The following is a 20,233-nucleotide window of genomic DNA, read 5'->3' on the forward strand; positions in this document are numbered from 1 at the left end:
TTTTAATGAATGGAATACAGTAGTTCCATCCATCAGCTTTTCCATCACTATCCCACTCTGTCATTTTTGTTTTGAACTAAAACTTCAACTGTGTTAATCAAAAACATATACTGCTACTTTTTCAGATGAAGGTTATTTCTTACTCTTTACAGGTTAATGAAACTGTCTCTATTATAGGTTTGATACATAGCAAGCATGTCTTCTAGGCTGGTTTTTTGATCAGGCATTCCTTGGACAAAGAATTACCACTACAGCACGTTTGTTTTTACAAACTGGCTTTACTTAACTTTCAAAGAGCTTCTATTGACTAAACAGCAAGTGTAGCACTTGAAAGTGATTATTCCCAACCTTTTCTTCATCTTTTATAGAATAAAAGCAGACTTTTATTCTTCCATGTTTATAATTTTTGATGGAAAACAATGCCACAGAAAATTAGGAGAAGGAAACCATTTCTTTTTATAGCCTAAAAATAAAATTATATGTGCTTACAAGTCTAGGCATACAATTCATAAAAATGGATCCTTTCTCCTATAATCTTCCTTGTGTTCCTGCTTGCATGGCAAGCAGCTTCCATCATGCAGGCTAGTGTTGAAGGCATCCCAAAACAAATACCTTATCACTGAATATAGAGTACTTCTGGAAATAGAGAAGCAGAGACCACATTTTCTAAAAATCAAATGCACATAGAAAAGTGACTGATGAAAGATGCATTCAGGTCCATTACAGGAGACTTGCTAAATTCAGGAGTCAGCGCTGCCTGCTGCTCAGAAAGTTCCCGAAGTTGCTACCTTGGGCTGTATGGTACCTAAGGACACGGCTCTATTTATAGCTGGTGACCATGGTCTGGCCCCACAAGCACAGCTGCTCCCTATACAGACCCTGCAGGCAAGTATGGAGAAGGGATGTGAGACACAGAGCTGCTGCAGACCAGCAATGGGTGCTGGTATCCTCACTGCAATGGAGTATTTCCAGACATCTCTGACCAAAAGAACTGTACGTTCAGAAAACCACCTACTTCCCCCAGTTCATTGTGCCATCCCATATTATGCTCTGAAGAGAAATTGAAATCACACAGAAAATATGCCAGTCATTTTGCATAATCCTAGCAGCAGAACTATCATTAGCTTTATCATAAAGGAAACTAATATATGGAAATCCTGCAGGACTGATTCCCCTTACTGTGCTTTTTGAGAGCTTTCACACCTGCCCAAAATGGGTATAAATGGTATGGCGCCTTAAAATTTGGCAACAGCATCATGCACGCTTTCATAAGGCATAAATAATAATAAAAAGACAACAAGGAAAACATCAGACTATGTCTAAATCCCCTTACAACCAGCTGGACTCTACTCAGACATGACTACCAACACCACATTACCTGTAAAATGTTTGAAAGAGACCTTTCACTAACATACAAAATGCTGTTTCACTTTATAAGAGTAAAAAGTAAAAGAAAGTGCACATATCTCTCCTCTACACAACTAGATATGAATCAAGGATCTAAATCAATTATAAGAATTTACAAGCCATTATTTTTTCATTAGGATCTTTTGTGGTTTTAGAAATCCTTGTCTTGCTCTGCAATCTGAATAAATAGTTGCCTCTAAGTAACTCTGGTACTAATACTTCCTTTGTTCTCATTTGACAATACCCACCCCCAAGCACTAAAGATGATAAAAAAAAATCTAAAATTCAAATACAGCCTTACAACAACTGCAGTCACACAGCCTGTTTGCATTTATGCTGAGAACAAGCTGTCATAATACTGCTCTACCATTTGTAACCTCCACACGTTCTCACCTGCCCTCTGCAACAAGAGGCTCTTTGTCTGAAAAGTGTGTTTGTGTAACATTCCTTTTTTAATTTAAACTGTAACCAAAAACAGCAAACAGCTTGTGCTCCACCAAATCTGCACTGAAGCTCAACTACTCATGTGGGTCAGGTACACCAAAGAGTTTATTAAAGCTGTTTGGTTTACATCTGGTTTTGCATCACATCTAAGGAACAGGAGGGGAGAAGAGGGTGAAAATTCTCACCATAACATAAAAGCTTAAAAATAAAAAATTCATTGCATTTCCTCCTCCTATGCAACCCCATCTAATCAGTCATGCACTCACTTTTCCTCAGAAGAAGTCTCTTTGTTAGAGGCTATTTATTGTAGCCAGGTTCCATTCCCAATTACCTTATCATACATTATACATTGAAAGAAAAAGTGCCCTCCTTTTTCTAGGGACACACAGAAGCAATGGGCCAACATTCCAGAAGACTTTCAAGCACAGTAAGGCAATTTCTTCCACTAAAAATCTAATGAAGGAATGATCTAAAACTACAAATAAACACAAGAAGGAAAAAACCAAATACTAGATTCCTTTCTCTCAGCTTCAGCAAGACTAGAGTAGAACAGTCAATATATTACACCTCTAAAATGTATTGAGACAGTTTAAGTTTAGGGGTTTATATATCATGTTAAGCAACAGACTGATGGTATGTACAGCTTAGAGGAATTTACTGGAGACCAAAAGCTACATAATATGCTTGGAAAACAGAACAAATCACAGGATACCAAGGAGCCCATAACTTTTATCCAACAATTATGAAGCTATCTATGTGATATCTACCAAAAGCCAAAACTGGCTCTATGAAAAAGGCCACTAACAACATCCTTTTCTGAATCTGTACATTCTATTTGTCAAACAAAAAAACATCAGCCAAAGCAATCTTAACTTCTCCAAACAAAATCATCCTGAACTAAAACTTTGCTCTTCCTGATCCTTCCCACAATCAACAAAACCTGCTCTGCCTGGAGACACAAACAAGTTGTGAAGCTAGCTAAGTTATAAACTTCCTAAATTCCTATAAATAAAACAGCAAGGTTGTGATATAAGCGGAGGTAATTCAAGGAAGCAGAGTAAGCTACCTCACAGCACAGGACAGAAGTACACAAAGGGCTACTGCATTATAGCTGGCACACCTGACACCCATCCTGATACTATTTTAGCCTCTTATCAAGTCTGTACTATCAAACTAAGGAGAAATAGGTGAGAAATTTCTGCAGCAGAAAGAATGTTGTGTACTTTAATGCACCAGTTCAAGGACTTGATCCAAGAACCATAACTGACCACAGCAGTCAACGCGGACTTAAGGAAGAGGAATGGAAGACTCTATAAACCCAGTAACACCCATGAACAGTAACAAAGGAGAACTTGATCTGTCATTTGAATTGCAGGTACAAGACCTCCTTAGAAGACTTGAGAGACTATAAGAATGCTGCACCAACATTTCAACAAGCTGTACAATATAGAAACACGTAATTTGAATCAAGACACCAAATGGCCAAACGCACAAGAGAATTTAATAAGACTTTCTAGACAGAAACAGAAGTGGTTTTTGTGATCATCTTGAAGGACTTTGACATTTCCTTCACGCACATCTTCCTCCACTGACTACAAAATCACCACAGGTCTTCTCCTCTTGACATCTTCATCTGTACCATCCACTACTTTAGAAAGATCTATCTTCCACTTCTGGAATACCACTTTAAAACAAACAGCCAACCAACTCTGGCTGAACCAAGGAGCATTTTAAGAGATTATTAAAAACAAGTATACACCCTGGTTTTATACTTTTCAGCCTCTCCTCATATAAAGGGCCTATAGCAGAAGGCGAGCAATATTAAAAGTCAGAAAATAAGTTCCATTTCAAGACATTCTTCTATGGATATGATTTACAGGAAATCACAGGAAACCTCCCACTTGTCTCCATTAGTAAGAAGTGAGGACTATGTCCAGCACCTTGAATGAATCCAAATGTAATCTCCCCACTGCCACTTTATTCCTCCTATAGTCTTATTATTATAACTTCTGCACTTGATTTCTACACCTGGATAACACATTTGTCTCAAAAACTGCCATTCAACAGAGTTTTTATTTTTTTCTGAATGCCTAATTCTGGAATACAGCAAAAAGGAAGGAAGCTTGGACTTCACTGAAATGATGCTTTCCAGCTTTACTTTACTTCCCAATAAACAAAGGGCAAAAAGAAAAGCAATGAAAAGAAGAAATGACAACCCCAAAATCTTCAAAGACAGAGAAAGCCTTTTAAGAGTAGACGAGCCTGAACCAGTAATTCTAATAATCTTGCATTAATAACCTTTTCAAAAGTAAAATCTGTGACAAAAAGTAAAATTACTTCATTCACAGAAAGACTTCTGCATGATCTATATCTAGTACTGTTTACAGAACTTACTGGACATTATCTCTTAGTTCATTAAGCAAGAAGGCTGAAAGGACATAATTTTGTAGAAGACACCATACTCAGAAAATGAAGCAGTTAAGCACAGGAAACAAACTTGCAAACCCCATTTTCTCTTAGCGAGACTCATGCAATAGAGTACACAATGGCAGCACCAACTACTCTTAAATGGCCATCACATGTGTTTGATATGGAAACAAGATACTGTGGCAGTCAGATTATGTACAAATGGTTGACAGAAAAGCTTACAGTGCATTAGTGATGCTTCTCTAACTTGTTTCATCCAAAGAATCTTTTAAAACTAAAATTCATGATAAATTATTCACAATAGAGTAATTTTTGTGTTATCACACAAATAAAATCACATGCATATCGGCACTGGTTCTGAAATGTACCATCACTATAGAAATGAAGATTAGTCAATAATGCTAATAGACTAAAATTATACCAATCAGATTTATGAAGAATGAAGCTTTTCTCTTTTCCATGATGCCCTTTTATCCAGAAACCAAAACAGAGTAAGAATGAAAACCACAGAAATTGTCCAGGTGCCAACACTTGCCTTACCTTTTTTTAAAACTGACTATTTCCCAATAATTCAACTACAAATTGACTACAATTTGACAGTCATTTTGGAAGCATCTTCAAAAACACAATCTGTAAATGATCACTGCTACAATTACACTATAATGCTAACAAGTAAGATCAGTGCAAGCATATTTGGAAGCAAAGAAAAGATAATAAAAACTTCTTTTGCTAAGTCACCAAGAATTAGCAGGATCAAGTATATTGAAGATACTGCATCATATGGCTCAGCAAGCAAGTACACCTTAACTCAACTTAAAACTAGCACATACATACAGATAAAGCATTGCCAGTAGATGAAAGAATATGCACTGAAATCATAAAGAAACAGACTTTTACTTGGAATGACATGGGTCATGATCTAATGAAGTGATGCTTGCAATTTTTTTGTTTTAAGTCAGAATGCAATTTGTTCAGGAAACACAGCTAACAATTTGAACACAAGAAAAACATTTTATTACGCTCCTATTCTCAAGCTCTGAACTCCATCAGTTAGGCAAAATAAGACAGCTGTCACCTTCTGAAATAACTGATTTTAAAAGCCTTTTGATTTTAAAAGCCTGAAGTAATTATTATGATTCAGTGAACTTTATTAGTATGATTTGTTTTAAAATCCCCCCTCACCAACCATCTCACCAGAATGACCCAAACAGACAGTAAATATGCTAACTACACCTTCTTCAAAGGAAGCACACCTGTGCTTCACAAAAAATATCCTATCACCACTGTTACCCTAACACAGGAAAATAAATGTGTAAATGGAAAAAAGCAATCTAGCAACTAGAGTTACTAAAATACTGCCTGAATGACTGCACAAAGCTCATAGCAAGTGATTTGAAAAAGTGACAGTGAAATTTGCTTTAATTTTTGCTAACTTTAAGCAAACCTGTAAGTAGATTAAGGTTTCATACAACACAGGTAAGTCAAAATAAAACCTGCTTATATAATCAAACTACTTCTGTCAAATTTCCCCTGTCATAACAAGTTCATATTTCCTTTGACACACAATGACTCTGTCATTCTTCATACACCAAATGGGATACCTAAAATAGGCCGTAATAGGCTCAGTGATAAACAACTCTCTCAAGAGTTCTGGTAAGAACACATCTGCAGTGAAAACACGGGTTGACACACAAATTCAAATACAAAAACCATTCATTCATCAAAGTCTTTACTGATCACTAAAATACCTTAAACTGTGTATTTTGCTCATCTTGGAGCATTTTTGCCTAAGTATATTCACACCTGGACAGTTTTGATGTTAAGAAAAAGTCCTTAGGTGTCAAGCAAATTTCAGACACCCTACCAAGCCCGAAAGACTACCAGAGTAGACTGAGTAGCTATAATCATTGCCAAAGATCTGGAAGGAACATATGTACAATCAAACATAACAGCAGTGACATTTACAAGAATGTAGACATTTCACTACTTCTACCAACAATTTCACCAGCTGTAAAACTACACTGCCACCATGCCTGCCTCAGAGCTCAAGTGCAGACAGACAGAAGAGCAGGAATTCAATCCTCCATTCACTTGTAATCTCATCCCCCACTATCTCCTTTAAAAAGAGGAGACTTCAGAAAGAGCAGTGTCTCCCTCATTTGCACAGATTTACAGTAATACCACACAAGGTAAAGACTAATGGCCACAACAACGTTGTATCCCCCTCTTCCCCAAACAAGATTGCAGATCTTGCACAGAATTTCCTGAGATATTATTTTTTAAAATATTAGGCAATCAAATCAAATATTAAAAACTTCCTCAGTTACCAACAAGAGTGCAGATAAAGTGGATATTAATTCCTTTTATTAAAACTGAACCATTACAAATCAAGAATCCATTAGATTTCCAAAAAGGTTTCACGGCATGAAACTAACATTATCATTACCTCACCATAAAATCACATAATATCTGAAAAGTGTGAATATTGTTTTGCTTCATTCCATCACTTGTGAAAACTCTTAAAGTCAATATCCATCATGGCTCCCAAAGTTTAAGGATCTAGGGTAGGGAGGGAGGTCATGCTCAATCCAAGTGAACAGTCACTCTCTCTACCACAAGAAAAACTACATACTGTAAGCCCTGTGAATAAATAATTACAATGAAATGAATGTTTTATGAAGGAAATGCACTTGGTTTTAAAGGTCACAAAGCGACAGATTAGAGCGTACAGTGAAACAAATCCAGCAAATTACTGATTGAACTGCAGGGTCAATGAAGCCAAGCAATAAATATTTCTGCTCTTTGAATAATTAAAAATGTCAAAACACAATGACTGCAGACAACAGTGCTAAGAATGCAGACAGACCAGATGATCTACTTCACATTTAAGTATTTAGCTTACCTGTCCTGTGACTGCTCTTCATACATTCTTTCCTTTCCTTCTTTAAAGAGTCTTATGGCCCGTTTGGATTTTTTCATAAGGCTGTCAATGTAGATTTTAAAATACTCATTCTCACTGAGTTGTGCAAGTTTCTGGTTGTCATCGTATTTGCTCAGTATAAGTCTCAAATGTTGGTAAGTATCAGGTAGAATGTCAAGTATGTAAGGTGGGCTGTTTTTGAGTTGAAGCTTTGGGTTTTGGCACAATCTTACCTATAAGCAAAAAAAAGAGGATGTAAAAGACAAGAAAACCATTGAGACAAAAACTGATCTGATATTTTCCAATTTATCAGGTATAACATACTTCTCTAGCCTCCAGTCCCAAAGAATTAAATCCTACTTCATTTATATTCTGTGAAATTCCAACATAGTCTCTAATGTCAAAAGAGGCAAAATTTTACTTAATCTTGTCACATCTATAAAAAGCAAACAAGCTTACCTACATGTTTTCTGAGTTTGCCCTGAAAGTATGTTTTTTCCTGTCTAATATATGCTAAGGAGCATATCAAAACACAGCACGCAAAAATGCCAAGAGCAGTACTTTCATACATATCTGTTTTTTGCAGGTTAACTTAGCTACAGGTGTTTAAGTATCTACTAAGAACTGACATAAATTACTTTGTCATCTACTGGCTCTCTTTATACAGCAATACAGTCTCTGAGACCCTAGGGAAATTTAATTTTGAAAGCTCTGCACCTAAGAAAATGGTCTGAACTGTGATAGTGCTTCAAAAGTTATTACCTACAACAGACAGACTTTGGGTCACTCAAAACCAGATATTGTAAACCAGGAAACAAAAATATTCTAAAGTCATTGTTTTCCAGCTCCTGGCTGGAATAAAAGTTCAGTGCTTTGCCTTAGGCTGGGTGAGGAGGTGTCCACCAAAGCTTCTTTCTCATTCCCCTTCCCATAATGAAAGACTCGTATGTCAAGACAAGGAGAGGGAGAGATCATTCACCAAACACTGTCACAGGTACTTAATATTAAGATACTTAGCCTCGACTCGGTGAACTTAATTAATTTCATTAATAAAACCAAACCTTAAAAACACATTCCACCCATCACTCCCTCCTTCCTGGACCTAATTTTATGTTCTACTCTACCTCCTCCCCCACAGCAGTACAGTGAATGGGAGCTGAGAGTGTGGTCAGTCCATCACTCCTTGTCTCTGCCACTCCTCCCTCCTCAGTGGGAGAACTCCTCACACTCTTCCCTTGCTCCAGACAGGGGTCCCTCCCACAGAAGACAGTCATCTTTGAACTTCCCCAGCATGAGTCCTCCTCACAGACCACAGTACTAAACAAACTCCTCTACAACATATCCAGTTCTTCACAAACTCTTCTACAACATATGCCCTCCATAGGGTGTAGTCCTCCAGGAACAGACTGCTCCAGCATGGGTGCTCTGCAGGTACCCAAGTTCTGCCAGGGAACCTGCTCCAATGTGGGCCCTTCTCTCCATGGGAGCACAGGTCCTGCCCTGTTCTAACACTTTAGGGTTCATTAGGGTATCACAACCCACATCAGCCTGCTCTGACATGGGGTCCTCCATGGCTTACAGTGAATGTCGGCTCCACTGTGGACCTGCACGGCCGTCACCACGGGCTGGGGGGGAATCCCTGCTCCAGCACCCAGAACACCTCCCCCTCCTTCACTGAGCTGCGTGGCTGCAGAGGTGTTTCTCTCACACATTCTCACTCCCCTCTTCCCTGGCTGCAATTTGCTTCTGCACAGAAGCTCTTCTCCCCCTTCTTTAAGACATTAGCCCAGAAGAACCACTGTTGCCAATGGCCACCAGCAGATCCATCTTGGAGCTGGCTGCTCTACTGGACAGGAGGGAATCTTCTGGCAGTGCTTCAGCAAAACTATCCCTGTAGTGCCTTCACTACTAAAACTTTGCCATTTAAACCAAATAGAAGAAAACATCTCAATGAACTTGGAATCATTGTGATCCCAAATGGCACAAATATTAATTGAATATATATTACACAAAGAATAAGTTTAGGCTAATAGAATATCTTTATTTGAATCTAGTTCCCACTGGAAATGTTACTGGAAGAGAAAGGTACTGTTTGTTTCCTACACATCCTTAACATAACAAGATTAGAATTGTTTCTCAGCTATCTACATTTTCTGATAGTTTGTTCTGTAATGCTCTGCTCTAGAAGAAAAAGAGAGTAAAACTAACAGGTAGTTTTTGACTGCTGATGCACTGAGCTACTCAAGCTAAGCTAAAGCATTGCATAGGGACACAATCTAGACGTGTTTGCAGCTGTACATATGCAAATACTTATGAAGAAATTAAGACCATGTGGTATAAAAGTTTTATAGGGATCATTTGGAGATTGCCACATTATATATTAGTGACTTTGACATTCTTTTGAGGTAACTAATGAGACTATAAAAACATCTTAATACTGCTGAAAGGAGATTCCTATTCCTACTAATCTACCAACTTGAAAAAAATGCATCCTTGAGCTTTTCTGGGAGAGAGGGGAACAAACCTGTATCCTGTAACACTCAACCTCTCTACTCAGAGCCCTATCACTATTGCTGACCTCTCCTGTAATTTCTACATCTACACCATTAAGAAATTCACTGCATTAAGATTGCTGCCACTAACAGACCTTCATGCACCCCAAAGAGCAAAGCAAACAGGTAATAGTTTGTGTCTGAAACATACAGTGCAAGAACACAACCAGGCAATTACACTGAGGTAACAGGCAGTCATAGTTAGAAAAGTGGAGATGGAGTGGACAAAAGTCAAGCACTTAGAAGTTTTTTAAAAGTTCAGCACCATTTGAAACAGTATTTAAAACATAACATTTGCAATAGCTCTCCTCATTTCACTGATGGTTATTTCAGTAATTTCTATTATTCTTTCAACTTTTAGACCAAGTAATACATCAGGAAGCCTTCTGACATGTTGTAGAACATCCTTATCCCAGAGAAATTTACATCTCAGTAGGGAAAAAAAAAGGAAGCAGGCAAATATGAATACATGAGCTGTTCAACATGCTGAAGAATGGTTCAGAGACTGAACACCAGCAGTTTGGTATTTCTAGACATAAACTGCAAAGTTCCACAGCAAGCTCTGAAATAATTTAATGGCTTACAAAGGAACTCCTTAAAGTTGAGAATGTGCTGGAAGGAAACAGAAAAAAACCTAAAGCATATTTGATCATCTCTTGACCAGTAATGAAGTCTGAAACTGCAATCCACAACTGCAAGAGCTTTGAAAATGAAAATAACTTGTTTCTATTTTATGTGATATAGATAAGGTCATCAGGATTTTTAAAAGGGACAACAGGGCCCCAGGTGTGGGTTAGGAGATGTCTAAAGCAGTATTTTCAAAGAATAAAGGTTGGCTATGATAGCATTCTTGCAAGATCAGAAAAGCACTGGAGTTAGGCTGACAGGCAGAACTCTCTAAGGAGATGTCAGTAACACAGGCAAAGAATCTTACGTGTGTAGCTAGACCTGAAAATCATCCATGCAGAGACATACAGGAATTTCTTTTAGTAGAAGAGTAAGAAGAACTGGAATCCCAAACACAGAAGTGAAAATCTTTATGAAAACCAGATTCTTTTTTCCCTCTGAACTTTGAGTTCACTGTGATTTCTGGTTTAGTGAAAACTTGAAACTAGACTGACATTCTTCACAAGACCAACTACAGGTGACACAAATCTGTCACTGATCAAGCCTCACAACTCTCTGAAGTAACAAGCATAAGGGAAAAACATCTGAAAGATCAAAATGTTTACTCAGAGAAAAAAGTCAGCAATGAGAGCAGACCACAAGCAGAGAAGGCTGCAATCATTCTGAATTACTTATTTACCCTAACTTAAATCTCATAAACAAAGAATTAATTACCTTTCTGAAGCCTATCTTTTTGATCAGATGTGCCAACAAGCAGAATGTAAGTGATTTCATATATATTAGAAATACCATTAAAATATTAAAACAAGAAAAAGCAATTTGCTTATGCTGGTTGCTGTATTTTCAACAATCAGCCCATTCAGCTATACAGAAATAATATCCATTTATAAGGAAGAACTATATTTTCTTCCAGAACTTCTTGAAAGTTTTCTTCAGTCTCACATCATTACATACAAGGTAGTTTACAAGGCTACACTTTCTGCTGAATTTGGAGAAATAAATACAGCACATTACCAGAACCTTCCATTTTAGAACAAGCTTTTAAGAAAACCACACAAAAATTCTTCAACACCTTCATTAGCTTTATGCATTATAATTGAAAAAAATACTAATGGTATGTTCAAATCAGAGATCCACTGAAGTAGTATAAGGTTTCCTTCACTTTACAGAGTACACAAGGCTTCAAAGGAAGTAAGTCTGTAAGGAGATGGTTGGTAAACCATATGGTTTCCAGTCAGGATGTCCTGACACATACCACAGCACTTCACAATTAAAAGTAAGCAGTAAGAAAAGACACCTGCTGACGCAAAAGATTTGCCAAGAGCTTTCTTCAAAAGAAAACAGAACTCAAAACAAACATAAAAAAACCCCCAACATCCCTAAAATAAAGAAATCTATACTGCACTCTACAAGGCAACTCTCACCAACACATGAGGAGCGGACATGAATCATATCACTGTGTGATTTTTGTATTGTTATGACTGGAAGTAAGCATGTATATATTTAGCAAGCACACAGTGGTAAAAAATGAAAGGCAGTAAGCAAGTTAGTAAAGAATATCTCTCTTATTGAGGCAAACTGAGACAAAATTAAGCTCCAGTAGCTCACACTCAGGGAAAATCCAAGTACTTTATCCAGAATCACAGAAACAATAAGATTGCAACTCTGTGAAAACTGAGTTAATCTACCAGAAACTGATTTTGAAACAGTTAACTCTGGAACTTCCAGACAATTTACCTCTAGTTCCTTTGCAGAAAAACATTAATCCCCTGTCCCCTTCTCGCCCACCCCTAACCAAAATAAATGCCACTACTCAAAACTTTTGAAGATATTTATCTTACTTTATAAGGCATTTTTTCATAGTATCATCGGAGATGAGAGTAATGGAGGCCGATTGTACATAGACAATTAATTTCTTGCTAAAAACTAATGTTCTATTTGATCAGAATTTATTTAAAGCAAAGTTGACAGCCCCTGACTCATTTGACAAAAGCACCCTTGTTCAAGCAAAGGACAGCAGCCTTAACACAATGTGTTTAAACACCTAAGGCTAGTCAAAGACAATACAAGGAAAGTAACTCAGCTAAAACAGAGTGAGTATCTAATGACTAGGACATCCGCCAAACGCTGTTTTCAGCTGCACTGAATGGCTCAGAACAACTGGAGCATCAATGCTCACACACTTCCAAACAGGACAAGCTCTTCTGCCATGCTGCACAAAACAGTCAAAGAATTAGAAAACGCCTTGACACACCACAGACAGCATAAAGGCAGCTCTGCAGTTAAGATACCATAACAACTCTCCAGCAACCCACTACATCCAATGCAACAACAAGGAATTCTGAAAAACTTAATCAGGAGGGGCTAATAAGGAAAATGCTCCAAGTTTGAACACTATGCTTCTTTGATACAGATTTTTTCCTGCCTGAAATTACCTTAAGTGCAATGCATTTCATTCTGCATAGGAAGAAAAGCTCTCATCAGAATATAAGTAGAGGTGACCCAAACACCAATCTTTTTCCTGAGAATACAGTAAGTGCTTGTTCAACAGCTACCACATTGCAACTGAGCCATATGTTTCCACAGTGGAAGAATAAACAATAAGAATGCTGATGCCACAGACACACAAGGACAGTTGACTTTGGCGGGTAATTTTACTTCCTTCCAATTAGAAAGACAGAAGCTTCTGTTTCTCTGTTTAATTTGGTATTCCTTTCCCATAAGCAGCAGACACAGGACATAAGATTTCCTACCAACTTTGACCATAGAATCAATTACATGAAGTTTTGCAAAGTATAACCAATGCACTCAGTTTCAACTACCATGCTCTGTATACTCAGATGCTGACAGATGTTAATTTAAAGAAAACCACAATACTAAGCTGCAGAGGTAACACAGCTTTTACTCACTAGGTCAATAGTATAAGCTTTGGAGAAGCACTCTAGTTTGCCCTTAAATAATTACTAAATAGCAAATCAATGCCATCTGCATTTATACAGTCAGAGTCAAGCAACTGGTGGGCCGTGACAGTGCACCCAAATAGTTTAGTCAATATTGTTAATCTTCATAGTAGAAAATTTAATTATTTTCAGGCCCAATGCATAGGAGGAATGAAAAGTGATTAAAAGTTGATGAAATACACCCGTTTTTAAAAAAAATCCTGTTCAGAATTTATCACACTTTTACCAGCTTTAATCCCACAGGAATGAAGTGTGAAAAAAAATAGTTTGGCTACTCTAAATAGACCAAGCAGTAAACAGACCTAACTACGCCAATGCTTACATAGTAGTAATTCTCTCCCAAAGCTGGTCTCAACATACCATTATTCTCTAATACTAATACATGGCTAGGGTCTAGGTTTTAAAAGCCATCAGGTTTACAAACTCAGAAAAACAAAAACTCATGTAATTTATGCACAGTTAAAAGGAAAACTTGAGTTATTTGTTAACAATATTCATTTTTCATTTATTTACAGGATACAAACTTTCCAAAATATAGATGGTGTTTTAGAAACAGTAATTTGCTTCCTGCAAGTCCAGAGAAATATGGTCAACTTTCCTATACAATGCAAGCATTGAAAAGCATGGCTAGCCTTCTAAACCATAAAAGAAATATTATCTTTAGCACTGCACAGAAGTTGAAGTATTCTTGGTTCTCAGTGATAAAGCTATTTCTTACCCATGAGAAAAGCAGTAGAGAAGCTTGACATTGATGCTTAATATTGTTTTCCCTTTAATAATGCAGGTAATATTGTAAATTTACATAAGACATACCAATAAACCACAAAAAGTATAGATCCCGCTGTATGAAGTATAAAAAGGAAAGATATATGGACAGATAGCAATTTACATTCACTGACTATCTACATGCAGATTATTTTTTTATTCGCCGCAAGAATGTTGCTTATGGTAACTTTTACAAACAAGGCTCTAAGCAGGAGCATTATTCAAACATTCTGCCCTGCTAAAGACCTCGTTTTCAAAATCCATTACTATCTTCATACTGATAATAAAAGTTTAAAGAGCACCCAAACAGAACTGCAATATTCTGCCTATTCCAACCTAAAGCCTCAGCCCATGGAAAGTTGACATTATCATGAAATCTGAACAATTTTAAAGCAGGACACACAACCAATTCTACACAAAGAAGTTTTCATGGTGTCTAGGTAGCCAGAATTTTTGCATACACCACAAAACTACTCTCATAGTACAGTTCTCATAGGGTAGGAATGTTTGGTTAATCCCTTATTGGTGAAAACAAGTAATTAATGCAGAAAACCTCATCTGCCAGAGGACAAAATTACAGAAAGAAATGAAGGAAAGGTAGAATGTATCAACTTTAAAAAAGAAAAAAATGCAAACCAGAAATTATTGAGCTCTGCCACTAGTTTTTAAGGCTGCTCTTTTTTCAGTGTTTGGTCAAGATAAAAGCTTTGCTTTGTTTCCACTATTCATTTTCTTAACATCATCAGATTGGGGGAAAACTTCAGCTACCTTACTACAGCAATAAGATGATTATCACAGCTACTATAGTTAAAGAATAAACAATCATAATAACTGTTATTACAACAAGTAAAATAGGCCTCCAAGCCACAACCTTACTATGGATAGCACCCTACTGACTTGGCAGAACTTCTGCCTTTGCTAGGTATTAATTTGATCAGTCACCCACCACAGAAATCAGTCATAGGACACACTCCAGAAATTGGATTTAAAACAACAGTTGACTGAGCAGGTTTCTATTTCTGATTTTAATCCCTGGGTTTGATCTAGATGGAGGAAAAAATGACCTTCCTGTGCCTGCTGCCACACAAGGCTATGAGATTTAAATCTGTTTGCCAGCATATTAAATTTGCTCAAACACATCCTTTCAGTACAAGTACCAAATGCTAAAATCACAACCAACAAGCTTGAGCATTCTCACACTATGACATCATCCTGTCTGGTATACTTTAATACAATTTGGAAATAAAATCTGATTAACTGAGAGCAGCTTAAAGAGGATACATTAAAGATCCAAATTGAGGACACTTATACAGTAAAATGAAAAAGGAAGCACAGTGCCCAGCCCTTCCAGTGTCTTCTACCAAAGAGGCCTTCCTGGCTATTCTGATGGGCTGTGACAAATACAGTCATCATGTATGGGATGAGTGAAAGCAATCCAGAAATCCAAGCAGTGGAATAAAGACTTTCTGGTAATTGTGATTTTACAAACAAATTAGGGTATAACCTTACTATGTCTGTAAAGATCTGTAAATGGCCTGACACAGCGAAATCAGAGCTCTGCATTCCCCACGTGGTTTGAACAACAAACCAGGTTCCTTGCTCCCAAACTGAAAACTTCCTCCTACTGAAGAGTACCTACTTTCGAGTATTTATACTCACAGTCCTTAACACAAGAGAACTCACTGTTAACAGCATCCTGACCATTGACAGGAAAATTGCAACAAAGTCTTTGTGATAATAACCATTTTGATTAAACCTGGGGTTTCAGTTTATAATTGCTGCCGGCAAACACCGTGGAAATACAGATACTATTCTTGTACCATCAATAAAGAGCCTATAAGGACTTTAAAAAATACTTAAACACTTGTAAAGGCATACTACATTAGTCTCCACCCTGCCAGTATAACTAATTGAAAAAATGTCAATAAATGTTGATCATCTTATTTCACAAGAGCCACAGGGAAAGCAAAGAGTTGCACTAAATCACAGAGAATCAGAGTTAAAAGTGGTAACTGTATCACCATACAGACCCAAGGCCAACAGGTAGCAATCCTCACTGCTCAGCAGTTCCAAGAGGAAGCTTTTAAGTATCACACAGTGTGCAAAGCAGAGTGCCTGCCTCTCCTGAACAGCCAGCCATGTTACAATCAACTCTTCCTACCACTGGTAAGGCATTCTCCTAGATAATCTATTATGATACAAGCTGTCATTTCAAAGAATACTAAACAAAATGTATCAGGCTAGTGAGGGGAAACATAAGAGCTAAAGTCTATCCCTCCACTTCCTGAAAAATGAGTTTCAGTACAGTGTATTTCTAGTTTCAAAATTAATAGTAGATGTACTTATAAGTCATTAAAATGCAGAACACATACTTAAAAAGTTAGGCATGCCATACTAATCTGTTTACTAAACTGACAAGAGTGACATCCCCCAGTCCCCACACACATTCCTAAAAGCACAAACACATCTATATTGCCATCACCAACATATCTCACAGGACAATTAGCTTAACTGACGCTTAATATTTCAGAGGTCTTGTTTGCAGACTAACAGTGTGACACAACATGAAACACACAGAATATGTGATTACAAGTCCAAGTTAAGCAGCTTTTGGTTAGGACAGCTCTTCAACTTTGAGTCATTTTAAAGGATCTGAAAATAACAATAGCCTAAGGCAAACACACACATTTGTTTTCCTTCCACAAACCAAGATTTAAAAAAACATAGCCAGAGGGCACTGGGAAAAAAAAAAAAAAAAAAAAAGACAAATGATGCTTAAATAACCTAAAACATAAGTCCCCTTACTCCCCGGGGCACATGCAGCACAGCACTCAGAGCTGCAGGAAGAAGCTGTTTGCCCCTGTGGGCCTATTTAAATAGCCCCATTCTTCACTGTGTGCATACACAGACGCGCAGAAACACCCACCACTTTGTCCATAAGTTTCCAGGTCTTCTCCACAGTCCTGCGGTCAGCAGCTGCCTGCTTGGGGGGGCCCACAGCATCCTGAATGGCATCGATGAAGCCCAGGATCCGTCCCTTGCGCGGGTTCCGGCCGTTGAGGGAATTGGCCATCTGGGAGCCAAGCTGGCCGCAAGGACAGAGAAACACAGGCTCACAAGGTGCTCCGAAAACATCTTGTCACAGAGCCCGCCGCAGCCTGCGAGGCAACACTTCCTTCTTCACGGGCAGGAAAGGGCAAGATCAGGGCATGTTTAGGAACAAGCTTAACTTTTCATGACAAACAGCGTAAACCCACCTGGCCCGGGTTTACATTGGCAGAAGCGATCCCGGATTTATTGTCAACACCGACAGTCGGGAGTGGGGAACACACCCTGCCCGTCCCTGCGCCCCGGCCGCGGGCACATGCCCGGCACGGCACAACAAAAGAGGCCGCGGCGGAGCGGGGGCAGGAGCGGGAGGAGGGAGCAGAGGAGGCAGCGCGGGCAGCAGGCAGGCACCGCAGGGCAGGCGGGGCAGCGGCGGCACATGGACCCGGCTCCCGGCACACGGACCCGGCTCCCGGCACACGTAGGGACCGGCACCGCACGGCCGGGCGCCAAGGGCGAGAGCGGCCGCCGGGAGAGCCGGGAGCGGGCGGCGGCAGGGAGGAGGTTGCCCGGCCCCCGCGGCGGAGCGGAGCGCAGGAGAAGCGTCTCCCCGGAGCAGGCTCTCCTCCCTCCGACCGCGGCGGCTTCAGTGCCGCGGGAGGCAGGCGGAGCGCATCCCATCCCGCCCCGCCGCCCGCGCCCGTCCCGCTCCGCTCCGCGCCGGCCGCCCCGCAGGACTCTGCCCCGTGCGGCTGCTGCTGGCGGCGGGCGAGCGAGCGCTGCCTCAGGGGGAAGCGCGGAGAACTCCTGCCCTGCCGCCCGCATCGCCCTCCCGTACCCCAGCCGAGCCCGCCCGGCGGGTGGGTGGGAATGTGCGCGCGTGTGTGGAGAGTCCTACAGGCACATGCAAAAGAGACAGAGAGAGAGAGAAAGAGAGAAAGAGAGATGCACACGCACAGGTCTGTCTGCGGCACCGCTCGCAGCCCCCGGCAGGCTGTGGTCTCCCCGCACTCCTAGGAAGTGAGGCTGGCTCCCCGGCGGCGGCGGCCCCGCTCCTTCAGCCGCGCCCGCCCCCTCCCCGCGGCGCGCTGGCAGCCGCTCCTCTCCTCGGAACATGCCCACCCCCGGGACAACACTGCTTGCGCGCCTGCGCGCCGCGCCGCCAGCGCGGCCCTCTGCCCGGGGGCGGGAACGCTGCCGCACAACAGCCAATCGTAAGGGCAGATTTGCTTGATTGACGCGGCATCTAGCAAATGGGCGTGGGTGCAGGCACGGGGCGGGGCACGGCCGGGAGCGGGCTCGGGATGGGGAGGGGGCGGGAAGCAGCGGCCGGCAGGGGAGGGAGCGGTAGTGGAGCCGGCCGGGGTCGGGCTGAGCGAGGGGGGCTTTGGTGCCACCGGGTCCCGCTGGCTGAGGGGCAGCCTGAGGCCTCTGGGGTGGTGGCGGCCAGGCGAGGGTTGCCTTCGTGGGGACGCAGACATTGTCCCTGCTATGGGATCTCCAGGGGCAGTGTGTCCCTCCCTCCCCGGTGAGGCCGTGGGACCCCGGCGTGCTGAGCGTTCAGAGCGTGCTGACAACTGGTAGTGCCTGCCGCCCTTTGGTGCTTCCCCTTCGCGCTGTTGGGAGTTCACTGGGGGTTTTTTGTGGCCACCGAGAACAAGAACTTTTTTTCCCTCTGTCTGGTTTCTTTTCTTGTTTTGTTGCTTTTTTTTTTTTTTTGCTTTTTTTTTTTTTTTGAAAGTGAGGGAGTTTTGCTGTTAAGCAAGTGCTGAGATTTCCATATTTCCATGCCTGGGAATGGGCTGAAGAGTTCCAGCCAAAAGGTGGTGAGGGAAAAATGTAAGCACTTTCTGGTTTAAAAAGCCCTATTAGATGCCATTATTTTGATAAGAGCACTTACCCTGGGGATATGGTAAATAAAAGTCAACTGATAGAATGCCGCAAAGAGTGAAGCTTACCTGCATAGGGTGCTAGACACTTGACTTCAGATCCATTTGAAGATAGTCCAGGGAGTAATTATACTTTGCAAGGGTTAATATCCTAATGAGCTGAAGTAAAAGGAAACAAAAATGTAACACTTAGCAAATTGTATTAGAGGGGTATTTTTAAGTTTTGGTTTTCAAAATATCTTCAAATTGTAGTAGTTTTCTTTCCAAAGATTTTCTTTTTTGATGGTTTCCTCTTTTTTTGGTTCTTTCCCTACTTTTTCTTGGATTTGACTTTTTTATTAAAGTAGGAGTCGGGAAAAACAGAAAAACTCGTAGAGTATTTCAGTGTTGCTTTTATTCATATTTTAATTTATAGGTATTTTTAGCACAGGTATCTTCCTGTTGATTTAAAATGTGTCATGTTATTCTTTTGAACACATAAAACAATAAAATCCTATCAATAATGTCTTCCTCAAAGGTTGTTCCTCTATAGCTTTTAAATATGAATTGGCAGTTGCTTGCCTTAAGTGGGTTGGAAGCTTCTCATTTTATTGTAGTCTCTGTAAATTACCCTCTTCCCTGTGTTGGTTTAAAACCTCCCTGGCTGATGGCCCTGTCCATTTTTCTTTGGAGCTCAGCTTTCGTGAGATTAAGTTGACAGTGAGTGCCTACTCTGTCGCTATCTCTCATTTGGTTGTGAAAAAAGCAGAGGAGCTGACGCTTTTTCAGGACTTGTAAAGTCTCTGGTTCCTGGTCTCGATTGCTTTGTTTTCATTGTTGTTATGTCATTCCCTTCATATCCCACGCTCTGCCAAGAGCTGTGATCTGTGGTAGCCGTCTGGGGCTGAGTCATGGTGCCTTGCAGTTCATCCGAGTGCAGGGCCAGCAGGAGCGAGCAGCCTGGTTCCCTGCATCCCTCTGCAGCCCTGCTGTGCTGATAAGGGACTAGCCATGGAGCTCCATGGGGAGAGTGAGTGGCTCTCAAGCAGTGCTGTCTCATTGCCTGTGCTGTGCAGTAAGTACAGATGTTCTGGGAATTGCAGTCCTCAGAGGGTCATGTGAGTACATTGGAAGCAAGCCAGCTGGGAGAGCAGGTGGAAGGGATACCTATGGCTGCAGCTTCAAGGCTGTTAAAGATGGGTCAGGATTCTGTGG

General features: G+C 40.5%; 1 protein-coding gene across 2 annotated transcripts in view; it reads right to left on the reverse strand.

The window, feature by feature from the left end:
- Nucleotides 1–18,206, reverse strand: part of CBLB (Cbl proto-oncogene B) — a 128,583-nt gene extending 110,377 nt beyond the window's left edge. Inside the window, exons 1-3 of one of the 2 annotated variants that reach the window (XM_054270435.1) lie at nucleotides 18,108–18,206; nucleotides 17,029–17,187; nucleotides 7,181–7,431 (exon numbers count right to left, since the gene is read on the reverse strand). In XM_054270435.1, the coding sequence (XP_054126410.1) occupies nucleotides 7,181–7,431; nucleotides 17,029–17,175 (398 nt within the window). In that variant the 5' untranslated portion in view covers nucleotides 17,176–17,187; nucleotides 18,108–18,206. The remainder of the gene's footprint in view (nucleotides 1–7,180; nucleotides 7,432–17,028; nucleotides 17,188–18,107) is intronic. The other variant, XM_054270436.1, reaches the window with a different exon arrangement.
- Between the last annotated feature and the right edge of the window lie 2,027 nt (nucleotides 18,207–20,233).

Source organism: Melozone crissalis, unplaced genomic scaffold (assembly GCF_028551555.1).
Source record: "Melozone crissalis strain CALT ecotype California unplaced genomic scaffold, PUWL_Pcris_2 ptg000009l_1, whole genome shotgun sequence".
NCBI lineage: Eukaryota > Metazoa > Chordata > Aves > Passeriformes > Passerellidae > Melozone > Melozone crissalis.